This window comes from Myotis yumanensis, unplaced genomic scaffold (genome assembly GCF_028538775.1).
Source record: "Myotis yumanensis isolate MYYU_CA2020_CCGP unplaced genomic scaffold, mMyoYum1.0.hap1 SCAF_7, whole genome shotgun sequence".
NCBI classification, from domain to species: Eukaryota; Metazoa; Chordata; class Mammalia; order Chiroptera; family Vespertilionidae; genus Myotis; species Myotis yumanensis.
Window position 1 is genome coordinate 48,636,481 of NW_027223758.1, and position 15,352 is coordinate 48,651,832.

At 36.6% G+C, this 15,352-nt stretch overlaps 1 protein-coding gene across 2 annotated transcripts in view; it reads left to right on the plus strand.

Moving 5' to 3' along the window:
- The first annotated feature begins 404 nt into the window (after nt 1-404).
- Nucleotides 405-15,352, plus strand: part of CCDC102B (coiled-coil domain containing 102B) — a 148,234-nt gene continuing 133,286 nt past the window's right edge. Inside the window, exon 1 of one of the 2 annotated variants that reach the window (XM_070421544.1) lies at nt 405-541. In XM_070421544.1, the coding sequence (XP_070277645.1) occupies nt 471-541 (71 nt within the window). In that variant the 5' untranslated portion in view covers nt 405-470. The remainder of the gene's footprint in view (nt 542-15,352) is intronic. The other variant, XM_070421545.1, reaches the window with a different exon arrangement.

A 15,352-nucleotide genomic window follows, 5' to 3' on the forward strand; every position in this document is an offset into this window, starting at 1 on the left:
GTATCCTCAAATATTTCATGACATATTTGTTTTCTTTTTTGGAGGGGCACAATCTAATAAAAATCAGACCAGACCAATGACACTTCCTTTTCTTTCTGTAATCTGAGCAGACAGACACCTTCTTTGGTCAGTTAATTTTATTTTTTTCTATTACTTTACAAGTTATGAGTATTGTTTTAGACAGTAAATAAACTTACAGATGAAGGGGCGGCTGTTTCCTCCCTTCTGCACTCACAGTACATAGTTTCAAATGGGCTGTATGCAAGGCGTTGGAAAACCATCCTCAGTCAGGGAACACTGAAATGATTTCATTTTGGTTAGCTCGCTGTGATCCACAGAGGGTGTTGTGGTATTGGTTTTGATAAAACTTCACAACCAATGGGAATCTTTTTCGAGTTAGTGTGGAGTGGCCTTAAGGCTGGAGATAATCCTGTTGGCCAGGACCCCAGAGCCATACAGATGAGAAAGGGATGCAGGAAATTCTGTTGTTTACACGTGTCTGTAACACTGAGCCGCTAAAGCAGCCCAGCAAGCCCAGAGGGTAAGATGCTTAATAACCTTGTGGTTTTCTATTTAATTTTTATATTTTCCTGCTGGGGCAGAGCATGTGTTGTTCTCGGAGCAAAGGGAAGGACAGTTGCTTGTAAGATGCAGAATAAAACTACTGTAGGTCTGGGAAACAGAGGGACTTGGAGTTTCTGCTTAAAGTGGACTTGATTTCTTTCCTCCCTCTTCCATTTTCCCACCGTTGGTATTATGTACCCCGACATCTTATCGTACATTTCCTGTCTAAAAAGTAACTGTATACTAAACAAAACTCAGGTAAGAGTTTAAACTCTAAATTTAGACCGTAATAGGACATATTGATATTAAAACCCTGTTTTGTAGTTCCCAGTGGAAATGAGTTAGTCAATGTGTTTGAAATAATCTATATTCTTAGAGGGGAAAAATAAATTTGTTATGTAAACCTTCATAATTTATGCTTCATGCACTTAGAGTTATTTTAATTTTGCTAGTCCTCCTGCTGAGCTCCTGTCATTGATAACAGAAAATAATTCAAACTTAGCACTAATATTTATTTCTTTATGTAAGTTACCTGGGTAGTGTGGAGGAAATAGGAACATAGAATAAAAGAATGAAACCCTATACATTCTATAAAGGAAAGGGATGTTTAACTATATAGAAAATAATTATAGAACTGAAGGGGAAAGACCTCTGGAAACCATTGGGAAGTATTTGCTGGTGTTTCTTGCAAAAATAAATTATGAAATGACTGTAGAGTCAGTAAGTCTATTACATAGAAATAGAAGGGATATATTCTTAAACATGTAATTAGAAGCATGTAACAAATGGCATTGAAATACACATGATATCTCTCTTGATAGTCTTATTTACATCAACACCAGTTTTTCTATTTTCTAAAATCATGTAAATACACTTTTGCTAATATTTTTGTGGGATTGGGTATTGTTATAACTTTGATTAAATGTTTTGCTGTTAATCATTTTATTGTCAAATATCCTCACATACACATTAAATATTTTTGAATTCTGACTTTTATCAATACTTTTACAAAAGCATTTGATTAAAGGCTAGTTATGCTAATATGTGTATGAGTTTTGTGATTTTGAAATATGATTTAAAATATCTGTGAATCTATTTGAATGATGTCTAAAATGCTTTATGTAAATTATTTTCCTTTTCAAAATGTCAACAAATAATTTTCTTGTGAAATAACAGATCATGGAATGGTCTCTATTTTCCATTCTTCCTTTGTTTTCCTTGGATTCAGTAACTGCTTGGTCACTGGAACAGAGCTCCTTGGTGCCTCATGATGGGCATGACTTTGACATTTTTGAGGGTTTTATCTAATTCTTAGAGCCACAAATGTGATGATAATAATTCTTTAAAGTTGAAAATGATCTCAGGCCACTTGTAGTTGGAGAAGTTTCCTATCTTTTATGCTGGTATTACAAGGTCAATTGAAGTCTGCCAGGATGCCACAACCTTCCAAAATTCCCTCTACAGCAAGATTTTAGAGAAACCTTAACGAAAAGTCCAGCTTTCTGTGCTGAGTCATGAGAAGTCAGTGGGACTTGGGTAATTACTGAAAAGAAAAGACTCTTTTGTAAAAGTACTTGGAGCAAAGGGTTTGAGGCATGAATTAATATAAAGCAGGGAAGGGGTGGATCATCCACCTCACTGGAGCACGAAAAAGTACACCTTTGTGAGTAGCAGACTTCGTGCTCAATAGATGGCAGAGTGGACAGAGCTGTGGAGCATCTAAAAATGCAGAGTAGTTTTGCCCTATCTACAGTGGGGCAATTGCAAATTTCGGAAGAGATGGAGTCTTTGTTCCCCTTTTCTCCTCCTCCTCCTTCACTGTCATCATTATTATCTTCTTCTTCATCACCACCTGCCAACACAGAGTGATGTTTAATACATACAAGATAATTTACATACATATCTGCAATTTTGAAAACTGTGCAGTAAAATGATCTTCATTTTACATATTATCTTCCTTTTCATAAAGGAGTCTGATGTTCAGAAATGTTAGATGATTTATTTAAAACCACAGATAGAGTAAGTGCTGGAGACAGGATTCCAAGCAATGTCGTTCTGGCTCCAGAGCTATTTCTATTATGCTGCACTGGTATTTTAGGAATGTTAAGTCTGGCAGAAGTTAATCGGGATGGTTTGGAATGGGAGTCAGAGTAAGAAAGTGCAGGGAGGAGGGGGTTGAAACACAGGCCAAAGATCAACCCCAACATCTGCAAATCCACCCTAATCACACTTCTCTCAGGTGGTCCACTCTCCTTTGGGAGAAGAAAATAGAAACTGATACTGAAAATAAGCAGTTTTTACATGTAAAGTTGGCTGATCCTATAATCAGCTCTTAGGCTTTTTTTATTTTCTTGAATGTTGCATTCAAAGGATATCTTGAGATTTCTCAGAGGAAATATCATCACCAATTTTCATCAACTATTAGTTTTTCACAAATGAAATGCATGAGGTGACTGAAAATGACCCTGGGAACACTTTGGTTTCCTTTGTTTCTTTTTGATGTGTAATATGAATGAATGCTAAGTGACCACCCCTTCTTAAAATTATGGAAAGACTCCATTATTATAAAAGTATGTCAAATTTTATTTCAATGGGTGAAGAGTATATATAAGATCTATGCTATGAATAGATAGTATGGTATAACCATAGTAAAAAGAATAGCACCTATTTATTAACACTTTTCCCTCAGATATCCAAACCTTAAACATATTAAATTTACTTTTTTTTCTAAACAGAATATAACTAGGATCTGGAATAGCATTCATTTCCTCTTTTATTCTTCCCCCCCCCCCCCCAGTGTTTTCAATTAAACCACCTCATGTTATAATAATTTATTTTTGTGACTTTGTAAATATTGGGCATTTATATGATATATAAAATGATATCTACACTGACATTGTAGAAATGTGCTGTCTACTCTTTTAGAAGCTTGCCATCATCTAAGTTTTACTGGAGTCATGTCTTTTTGCCATGCATCCAAACGATGAGGATAGTGAAAATGTAAAGATTCATCTTCTGAAAGTCATCAGTACTGAATCAGTAAGGACATTTCTCAATTTAAATACTTTGATCACTGACCTCATGACATTTTATTTTAATTAAACAGGTCTAGATTCTAAGATTGTATTTCATAGAGGGCCTTTTGTGTACCAGGGTCTGTCCTCAGTTTCCTGGACAATTATAGGTGCTCAGTTGTGATTGATTGTGAGTGTGAGACCTTGTAAAAAGGAAAATTGGATGTTTTAGTGGAGGAAGTCAGCCCATCAAAGAGAATGTGGGTTGTGTTTAAGGTCATTCTGTTGAAGTCATAGCTCTGCAGATTATGGATTATTAATATTTTATATATTTAAAAAGTATATGAGTGGTTTATATTTAATGATATTTGCTAAGAATTGCTGGTATGTGTAGCAAAGATATGAAGATATTTGATGTTAAACTTCTGAGAGAAGTATTTTTTTTTTTTGGGGGGGGGTAGCTGGAATAAGAGATATCCTTAGTACTCAGTACAAAACATATGACCAGCCCTGGCCAGTGTGGCTCAATTGGTTGGGTGTCATCCCATGTACTGAAACATTGCTGGTTTGATTCCTGGTCAGGGCACATGCCTTGGTTGGGGACTCGGTCACTGGTTCGGGGAGAACAGGAGGCAGTCAGTCTATGTCTCATTCTCACACTGATGTTTCTCTTTCTTCCTCTCCCATCCTCTCCCCCAAAATCAATTTTAAAATCTTTTTTAAAAAAATCAAACATATGACCATTACAGAATAAATGGTATCTTATTGTAATGTTTGCTTTTAATTTGTAAAATTTAAACTTAAAAAAAATAGAAGTGAGTCCATTAGTCACTGGCCAGTGAGCATGTTTTTAGGCTGCAGTAACCCTTAAAAATGTCAGGTAAGGTAAAGTGGAAATATTTCAGTGAAAAAGAGCCTGAGACAAATTTAGACTATTTTAATGTAGAAATAATTTTGAGGAGTTTCCCTATAATCTTTCATTTCCTCCATCAGTGAATTTAGGATTATGAAGGCATATGTTAAAGGTTGAATTTATGATGGTCTCAAGAGATTAAATGGATTTATTATTCAGCATTTATTCATGGATTCTTGTCTTCTTTTTCCTCAGCTTCTGGATGAGATGAAAATATAGCTCATAAATGAAGAGTGAGAATTATAATTGTTTGGTGGAATAACACTTGGTGTGAAAGGAGAGGAGAGGGACATATGAAAGTGTCAGACAATCATGGAGTTTGATGTTCTGGAAGATTCTATCTGTAAGCTCTTCCTAATTAGGAGGTAGAGTAATCACAAGGATTTTCTAAGTGTTCATATATGCTTCTTGAACTTTCTTGTGGTCATAGTCAATGATGAGACTTAATTGGGCCCAAAATAAGCTCCTTAGGGTCTCTCTCATCATATTTATGATGCTCCCCCAGTTTCTCTATTCTTTTGTTAATGACAAAGTTTAACTTATAAAATTTATGATTGTGTGTGTTGAAAACATTGGCTGTGGCAATTCCAGCATGTTACAAATGTATTCTAAAGATGTTGATGCTATATTAATGTACATCCTATCTTCTAAACTTTTTTAAAATTGATGTTTAGAGAGAGAGAAACATCAATGTGAGAGCAAAATATTGATTGGCTGCCTCCCGCATGCTCCCTACTGGGGATTGAGCCCACAACCTGGGCTTGTGCCCTGACTGGGAATCAAACTGACAACTTTTAGTTGCACAGGATGATGCCCAACCGACTGAGCCCCATGGGCCAGAGTTGTCTTCTAAACTTTTGATGTGGGACTAAAATAAATTTTATCTAAATGTGCAGATTGATGGGAGAAATTTAAGTATTTATAGAATTAAAGCAGGCTTCTCACAGAAAGCCAGGGCCTAACCCTAGCCAACAGCAAATTTCTGCTTCTAGATCAGTGGTTCTCAACCTTGGCTGCACATTAGAATCACCTGGGAATCTTTTTAATATCCTGATTTCTGGTCCTCATCCTTTGGAAATTCTGTTTCTTTGTTATGGGGTGAGGCCACAACATTAGTAACAAAGAAACGGAATTTCCAGAGGATGAAGCCCAGAAATCAGGATTTTAAAAAGATTCCCAGGTGATTCTAATGTGCAGCCAAGGTTGAGAACCACTGGTCTAAGTTGTATTATGGAGTAGGGTGTTCTCTGTATAAGTTAACAAAAATGGCACATTTTAGAAACCTAGATGTTTATCAGCAATAGTATCAGAGGTATAAGTAATACAGAGACCAACCCCCCTTCCTAACTTTTCAGTCTCAAATATTTGTCTTTTGTAGATAGAGCTATTCACGTGTGTGTGTGTGTGTGTGTGTGTGTGTGTGTGTGTGACTTAGATGTATGGAAGAATCAAGTTCCTGATCACAATCAAAATGGCAGTTAACCTCACTGGAAATTTTTTTCTAGGGTAATCTTAAAAATTTATCACCATATGATTTTTAAAAGTCACCTTCTTTAGAGGAGCCTGACTTACTTAGTAAAAATTGTCATATTTGCCCTTTTGGAGAAAAAGAATACTTCCAAGTCACTGTTTCTTGCAGGCTTATTCCTTCAGCAGTGAATGCCTACTATGTCTCAGACAATGGTCTAGCAATGGAAATGGAGATGTGAATAAAACTAAAAGGCTCCTTCTTTCATCAGGAATAAATTCTAGCGGGTGAAGCAATAGAACCCACCAGTTCTACAGTATCACATATTAAGTAATGAAATGTGCTTGAAGAAAGAAAGGGCAAGTTAAGAAGGAATGGAGAATGAGTGTCCTTCTGCTATAATTAGAGAATTCCCCTCTGTCAGTTTGAAGGAAGTAAGGAGTCTAACATGAGGAATCTTAGGGGAAAAAGTTAGAGGCCGGAGGAATAAATGCTAAGGTCTCAAATGAGGACAGTGTAGTCCCTTCAAGGAATGGCTAGAGGTTGGCAGCTGCAAGGAGTGAGGCAGGCCTGCTTTGAAGCTAATCCAGCTGCAGTTTTAAGGTAATATGTTTCTCAGAAGGTTCCCACACCCCAAATGTATGAATCTCAGATTCAGGAATCCTAGATCCTGGGGGAGAGTTTGGAGAAGTAGCCCATTTCCATGTCTCGAGAACCTCACAGGACACAGTCATGAATTTTTCTTTTATTCTAAATCTGATGGAAAGTCATTTAAGTGTTTTGATCCTAAGAGTGACATAATAAGTTGAATTTTAAAAGGGTTACTCCAACTATGTTATAAAGAATACATTGAAGTAGAGAAAAGGTAGAAGCTGGGAGACCCAGTAAAGTACAGTAGTCCAGGCAAAAGATAAGGGGGTTTACACTGCGGAGAACAGTATGGAATCACCTCAAAAAATTTAAAATTGGAACTCCCATTTGACCCAGTCATCCCACTTCTAGGAATGTATCTTAAGAAACCTGGAACACTCATCAGAAAGAATATATGCACCCCTATGTCCATAGCAGTGCAATTTACAATAGCTAAGACTTGGAAAGAGCCTAAGTGCCCATTAGTAGATGAGTGGATAAAAAACTATGGTACATTTACACAATGGAATGCTATGCAGCAATAAAAAAAGAGAGAACTATTACTGTTTGCAACAGCATGGATGGACCTGGAGAGTATTATGCTGAATGAAATAAGCAAGTCAGAGGAAAAGTATATAACCTCACTCATATGTGGAATATAATGAATCAAATAAACAAATGATAAAAAATAGACCCAGAGTCATAGAAGCATGAACAGACTATTGAACCTCAGAGGGAAGGCAAGGGAGGGAAGAGATCAACCAGTGAATGTCTATGCATATATGCATAACCCATAAACACACACAATGGGGTGATGAGGGCCTGGGGATGGGAACGAGCTGGAAGAGGTTAATGAGGTAAAAAGGAGGACCTATGTAACACTTTCAACAATAAAGATTAAAAATACAAGATGAGGTGGTTTAAAGTAGATACTAAAGATGAAGCCTATGAGATTGTGAACGTAGTTCCCCTTTTCCCTGCCAGATTTGGCAGAATTCTCCAACAACCATGATGTTCAGTGTGAAAGAAAGAGGACTAAAGGATGATCTTTAGGCTTTATTTGAGAAACTGGAAAAATGAAATAGCCATTTTTTGCAGAGGGAAGACAGTGAGTGGGAGGAGCAGTTTAGATGGGGTTGGGGCAGTGGTCAAGAATTTGCTTTTGGACATATGAAATTTGAGGTGTCAATTAAATACTAAAGTGGTGGTTAAGTTGGCAGCTGGACACATGAGTCCAAGCTAAAGGAGAATCTCAGACTGGAGAAATAATCGGCAAACAGGCAACTTTCAAGGCAAAGGACTGGATGTGTTCAGAGGTGTTGCCACTGGAGAATAGAGGAGGTGTGATGAGTCAGGGCTGGAGGCAGACCCAGCAAAGCAGAATGAGAAGCAGCAGTCAACAAGGTAGGAAGAGGACCATAAGAGAGGGGTCTCTCAGAAGCCAAATAAATGATTGCTTTTAGAAGGAGGAATAGCCAATTATGGAAAATGCTACTGATTGGTCAAGAAAGACATTAAATTTAGCAATGTAGAAGTCCTCGATTGTTTTTGTAGGCCTCAATAACGATAGATGTAGTTCAAGAGAGAACGGGATGAGGGAAAGTGACTCTTAAAGATATTTATTACAAAAAATGCCAGAGAAATGGGGTGACCCCAGGAGCGGATTAAGATGGTATTTTGAGGTTGAAGGTGTTACATGCAGCATGCCCATTTGCAGATGGGAATGGTGTAGGAGAGAGCTATACATGATTCAGTAGGAGAGAGAGGACAGTCACGTCCATATATTTTGGTGTGATTGCTGCCTCACCACCTCTTCTGCATGACACGGCCATGTGGCAGGTAATGAACATGTCTTTCTCAGTTATATCTGAATGGAAGTGTATATTTGGTGTATATTTCCACTACCAATAGAATGTATTTTTCAAGCAGATGTTTGCAAATAATGTTGTTAGTAATCATCTCAATTAGAAGTATAGATAGGAAGCTTCTGTAGAAACAGAACTATTGCCCCAAAACACTGAACATAATTTTAAAAATCAAAACATAGCCCTAGCTGATTTGGCTCAGTGGATAGAGCATTGGACTGCAGACTAAAGGGTCCCCGGTTCGATTCCCCTCAAGTGCATGTACCTTGTTTGCAGGCTCCTCCCTGGCCTGGGACTTCTGTCTTTCCCTCTCTCTCTCCCACTTTTCCTAAAAATCTATGGAAAAATATCCTCATGCGAGGATTAATGAAAAAAAAATCAAAACATAGATTAGAAGAAAACAAAATATTTTGGATATTTTAGAGTAGAGTTGTTCAATAGAAATATCATTCAAGTAACATTCATAATTTAGTGTTACATTAAAATGTTTAAAAATAGATGTGAAATTAATTTTAATAATATATTTTACTTAACCCAATTTATAAAAAACATTACTATTCCAATATGCCATCAATATGAAATTATCAATGAGCAATTTACATTTTCCTTTTCCTTACTTTGCCTAATTTACATTTATAGTACACCTCATTTCAGACTACTCTCATTTCAAGAGCTCAATAACTCCAACTGGCTAGTGACTAGCATATTGTATAGCATAGACTATAACACTCCAGAATGTAAACAATTACGAAGTATTCTCATAGCAACAATAGATGATCTTCAAGGCTTGCTTATCTCTTTGTAGTAAATGAAGGCATGTGTCTGAGTGACTTCGCAAGGAACAGATTTACCCAGGTTTTCTGATTCTGACTCAGAGCTGTCTGGGTCCCACTACACCATTCTGATGTTGTTATAAGGATATAATTATGTTATATTGCTACTGAGAAGTATGAAAAATAGAATGTCTTGTGGAAGTAACTGGTACCAGGATGCTCTCTCCTGGATGTATTTTAAGAAAGCCTAATTGGTGTCAAACCGGCAATGATGAAACCCAATTCTAGGAATCCACACATTTCCTAGTTTGTTTGATTTTTAATAAATTAAATGAAAGATACAGATATAGGAGAGTGTAGAGAAAGAAGAAGTAAAAATAGAGTTTTGGAGGAAGATTTAAAATTGTGATTTAGTATAGGGATTACTTAGGAAAGAGTTTTTTAAAAAAATATTTATACAGTTGGGAGAGTAAAAAACAAAACAAAACCAAATTTTCTGAAATGTATGAGTTGAAGACTCTGCAGTTTTCCTTGCAAGTCTTACATTTTCTATTTTTAGGGACTGGAAAGCCAGATCTTTTGAGAAATATAAACATTAGCTATTCACTTCCTGATATTTTGACATTTTTAATCCAATTCCTTTACTTGTTTCTACTAAGGAAATACAACACTATACTTACAAGTAAAACAAACAGATGAAAACTGATTACAGATCAATTAGCAATTGTGTTAAGATCTCTGCTTTAAATTGCTTTTCACTTTAGTGTTATTTTCTCTGATGCCAAAAGACAACATCCAGAGATACCAACACTTAAAAAGATGATTGGAGAAGTTGGGAGACTCTGTGTCTAAACAAATTACTAATACATTTTGTCTAACATGAGAAAGTAGGGACAGGGAAAAAATTTCACTAGCATGTATAGTAACTGGCTGTCATATCAAATCTAACATGTATATTTTAAAAGATTTCATGTCTTATTTCTTAAGACCCAAAACCTTATAAATGGAATTTTCCAGGTAAAATCAAGATTGTGGATCTCATTATTATGTGAAGTAGCTTAAGTATTGCACAGCCACCATATTTGTTTTTCAGGGGGAAGTTATTTTTCTCCAAATACATCTTGCTTGTTTTATTTTGCATTCAGGTTACAATAATTAGAATGAAGTATATATTGATATTATTTTAAACTTAGAAGAGTCCATAGAAATATAACAAGGCTATAAATTCAATAGGCCAGTGACAGAGATAAGAAGTCATCATTTTGTCTAAACATCAACATATTATTTATCAGCTGCTGTTCTGATAATTTTTGGTGATACGTATGTATAGGTTGATATATCTCCTTATGTTACAGAGTCTAAGAATGTTCATTTTTAATATTTTTATTGATTTCAGAGAAGAAGGGAGAGGGATAGAGAGATAGAAACATCAATGATGAGAATCATTGATTGGCTGCCTCCTGCACGCCCCCTACTGAGGAGGATCGAGCCTGCAACCCAGGCATGTGCCCTTGGTCAGAATCGAACCTGGGACCCTTTAGTCTGCAGACAGATGCTCTATCCACTGAGCCAAACAGGCTAGGGCTAAGAATGTTCATTTTTTAACAATTCCATTGTTTCTCTTTTGCTGTTTCTACATTATTTTATTATGTTTTTCCTGAATATTAAAATGTTCTGTAGCAAGAGAAACAAATGATTTAATATCCTTATAGCATTTTAAATAAATATAGTACTATAAATGAGTGTACTTTTAATTATATACAAAATCAATTTTACATATTCCTTTTATATTTATTCTATTACTTTTTGAAAAGTTATGCTGTTCTTATTCAGAAGTTGGTGGCCTTGTGATTTCAAAGTAAATTAATCCTGTATTTTAAGAAAAAACATAATTATGAAACTTGAGTAGGTCCATATTCACTAATAATTTTATTTTCTCAACTTCCTCTGCAATTACATTTTTAAAGGCACATGATTCAAGGACTAAATCTGACCTGCAGTCATCTGGAGTATTCAAGGACTTCAGTGAACTCCTGCAGTATTGTGCTTTGAACACGTTGCCATGGCTGGGTGGAGGCAGCTGGTTTCCTGTTTAAAATATTTTTGAGAACTTTTAGAAAGTTCAGTTCACTCTCAGCCTAGAGTTTTTAAATAAAGGATGAAGAGTTGAACATGTGTAAATATTTATATTTGGGAGATTCATCAGAAATACGTGATCAAACTCCAAATATTGGGTTCATTTGTTTGTGTTGTGGTTTTTGCAATTCTCTTATTTCCAGTTCTTCCAACATGTTCAAAATAAATTGTTTTCATTCTTTCATAACAACATTTTTGTTCCATTTAACAATGCGAAGACATCTAGGTAATTGCTACAAGTGAATCTTTGGAGAAAAATAATTTAGTATCCATTTGAATTTCTGCATTAGAATGAACTTGTAATCAATGTATAAGCTCCATGAGGACAGACCTATACCGTAAATCTGTTTATTCATGGATGTGCCTCCAACCCAGGCAATAGGGTTTCTGGCACATAGAAGAAATCCAGTAGATATTTGTTTATAAATATGCCAGGTTCAAAAGTTAAGGAATGTTTATTCTTATTCTACTTTAGCGACATGAGGAAATTAGCAGACTTCGGTTTATATGCATGAATATGTTTTTAATAAAATGATAATATATTGTTTTACATGCATTTGCTGGTTTGTGTGTCTTCCACTTTGCCTTTATTTTACATGACTTGTTGCAATGATTTTAAACTGGATGAAAATAGAAGTAAAGACAAATGGAAATATATATGGTACTTTAAAAGTGTTTAAATTACTATTTTTAAATTAATTAAACAAGGCAGCCATTAGACGGAGGTGGCTCTAATGTTGGCAGCCTATCTAAACAACCCAAAATCTAAACCTGTAAATGGCTCAAGGTTATGAAATCTGAAACTTAAGGATAAGCAACCACAAACAGCCAAGTAGGCTTTTAGCTACAGCCAATCACCGATTTCCTTGCTTTGCTTCTGCCTTTTCTCTATGGAAGTCTTTCTTGAGACCCTGTGGATGGAGTACTCTTAACCACTTCTGGTTTGGCACTACAGATTTGAATCAAGTTTTGCTCAAATAAACTCTTAAAAATTTTAATATGCTTCAGTTTATCTTTTAACACTATATGTGTACCACTACTTGTTTTTGATTATGTGTATTCTAGTTAATATAATAATTATTCAGTCAATTTTAGACATACAGGAGAAATGCATGAGAGTGTTCATCTTTTAATGTAGTGCATTGTGTACAGGGGACACTGGTTTAAAAAAAAGAAAAAAGAAAAAATCTAATATGACCAAAAATTTGGAAAGAGATAGTGAGCAGTGATTTTCAGATGGATTTGATTATTATCTACTAGGGGCCCAGTGCACAAATTTGTGCACCTTGAAAGGAACTATGGGCTGTGAGGCTGCAGTAGGTATAGGGGTGGGTCTCGGCCCATCATCTGTGCCCCCACCTGGCACCTCCTGCTGCAGCCCCTGTCCCCTGTCTGCCGGCAGCCCCACTCCTGCCACCGCTGCTCCTACAAGCTGATGGTGCCAGCCCCGCTCGCACCTGCTGATGACACAGAGCGATTGGGGCCAGTGCCAGCAGTGGGTGCAAGCGGGGTCGGTGCAGTCAGTGGGTGTGAGTGGTGGCTGCTGTCCCAAACACCCCTCAGGAGCAGGGAGAGGTAGAGAAGCCCTCAGGGGTGATCAGGGCCAGCAGCTGCCACTTGCACCCGCTGATGGCACTGAGCAATTGGAACCGGTGCCGGGCACTGGCAGTGGGTGCAACAGGTGGCTCTGGCACTGGCTGCAGGTGCGAGTGGGGCCAGTGCAGTCATTGGGTGTGAGCGGCAGCTGCTGCCCTGATCTCCCCTCAGGAGCAGGGACAGGTGTAGAAGCCCTGAGGGGTGATCAGGGCTTGTAACTGCCACTTGTACCTGCTGATGGCGCTGAGCAATTGGGGCCGGTGTCAGGTGTTGGCAGTGGGTGTAAGCAGGGCTGGCTCTGGCAGCAGGTGTGAGTGCTGGGCGGGACTGTGACTCACAGGAGCAAAGAATTTCAGTAACCACCAGAGGCTCACCCCAATGACAGTGACCGGTGCCCTGCCTTAGTCTGGTGCTCCCGCTCACTTGCTCCTGTCCTGGCTGATGCCTGCCATGTTCTGTGCACACCCCATGGTGGTCAGCGCACATCATAGCAACCAGTTGTTTGATTGTTCCAGTTGTTCTGCCATTTGGTCTATTTGCATATTAGCCTTTTATTATATAGGATATCTCTGTGTTTTCTTAACCAAGGAAACCTTATTGGAGAACTTTCATAAATGGACAATCTGCATAAACATACTCAGCAGGTGATTAAGCCCTGTTCAGATGTAGGTATGCATCACACATATGACTTCTATCTGATTAAAATGAAAATGCAACAACAAAAATAACCAAAATAATTTGTTTTGCACTCTTACAATGTTATTAGGAAAAATTCCCCTGAACTGCCTTAATTTAGAAAACAAAATCTCTATTGATAGTGTATCTTAGTTTGTATTACTTTTGAATGCTTCCTGAGGGCAGGATACTCTGGCTATTTGTAAATTTAGTGATTTCTTTTAGAGAGACATTATTTTGAAGAATTTTCTTAATTAGGAAGACTAAATATAAAGCCACGGAGAGCTTCTGTGGAAACTTTCAAGAAAACAGTGTCCTTGTTGTGTAGATACAAAGCAAACTTTAAGAAAGGGAGTGATTTAGGCAGGCGGAGGTATTAAGACAGAGAGAGTTTTGCAAGGGATAGCCAAGGTGATTAAGTGATTGAAAGGAAGGCTGATGCGTGGTGAGATGACAGGGATGATAGGTGATGATGGCCTTGGGGTTTCATAAGCATACAGACAGCAATGCCACTGTCATAGGTCGGAAGAGAGCTGAGTTAGGAAGTCAATGGTGGAACTGGAGGAGATGCATACTGAACTGAGTTTGGATTAATTCACTGAGCATGTTCACCTAAATAGAAAAATGACTCAGTCACCAAATGTGGGTCCCATTTAAGTTATCCATATTGAAAATAAATGTAAGATTCTCCTACTGATGTTGATGAGGTCAAACTTCCCTGAGGTCTAAGCATAACTATACTTATAGTGTTAGCTCTTCATCATTATATTATCATTGCTTAATCTTTTTTTGTTGTTGTTAAATTCTCTACTACTGAAAATAAGGGGATTGTAAAAGCTGCAGGTCATGGTTGGATTTACAGGAAGGAAAATCAGCTTCTCATATTTTCAGTATTTTAGTGGGAAAATCTATTTTAATAATTTTATTTAAAAATCCACATGATATTAGTATGTTAAATGGTCTTTGTTCTACCCTAGGAAAAGTGTTAAGTTTAAAAAATGTATTTTATGATAAAAATTTAAATGTTAACCAAAGCATTTATTTCATCAGAAATTTTTTCAGATCCTTTGAGGTTTATAATCATTTAGAAATTGTGGTTCTTTGTGGTCACTGGATTATGGAAGTTATAAAGCAATAGAAAACAGTTTTCATGTGATGGTTTAATTTAAATAATAAAAAAGTATTTTAAAGAACATAATAATGTATTTAAATTGTTAGGCTCTCTATATGTTGGCATTAAATATCTTTAGAACATAAGTTATGTATTTCAGACGTTGAGTATTAATTGAGTAGGTTGATGTTTTGACTAAATCAAGAGAATAAAGAAATTGACTAGTGAATATTCAGGAATTTTTTATTTTTAAAATATGAAACATAAGTATGTTAATTCAAGCTGGTACTTCTATAGTTTTTCATTGAAGAGGTATTTCTTAGGAAGACTTAACATGTAGGAGTATTATAACCCAAAGGAAGTTGACTTATTTTGGTAATTCAAGACTAAAATCTCAGCTAGAATGAGAAATGAGATATTTAGGTGTCCAAGTAAAGGAAACTTGGAGAGGCTGAAATGGAAAGGGAAGGAAAGGAGAGGAGGCCAGTGGTTAAGACTAGGGGAGATATAATAAGTACTTTGAACTTAATCCTAAGAATGGGAAAGCAATTGAAATGTCTTTAGAAAAGATAATAAAATTGAAAATATAAAAATATATATCTCCAGT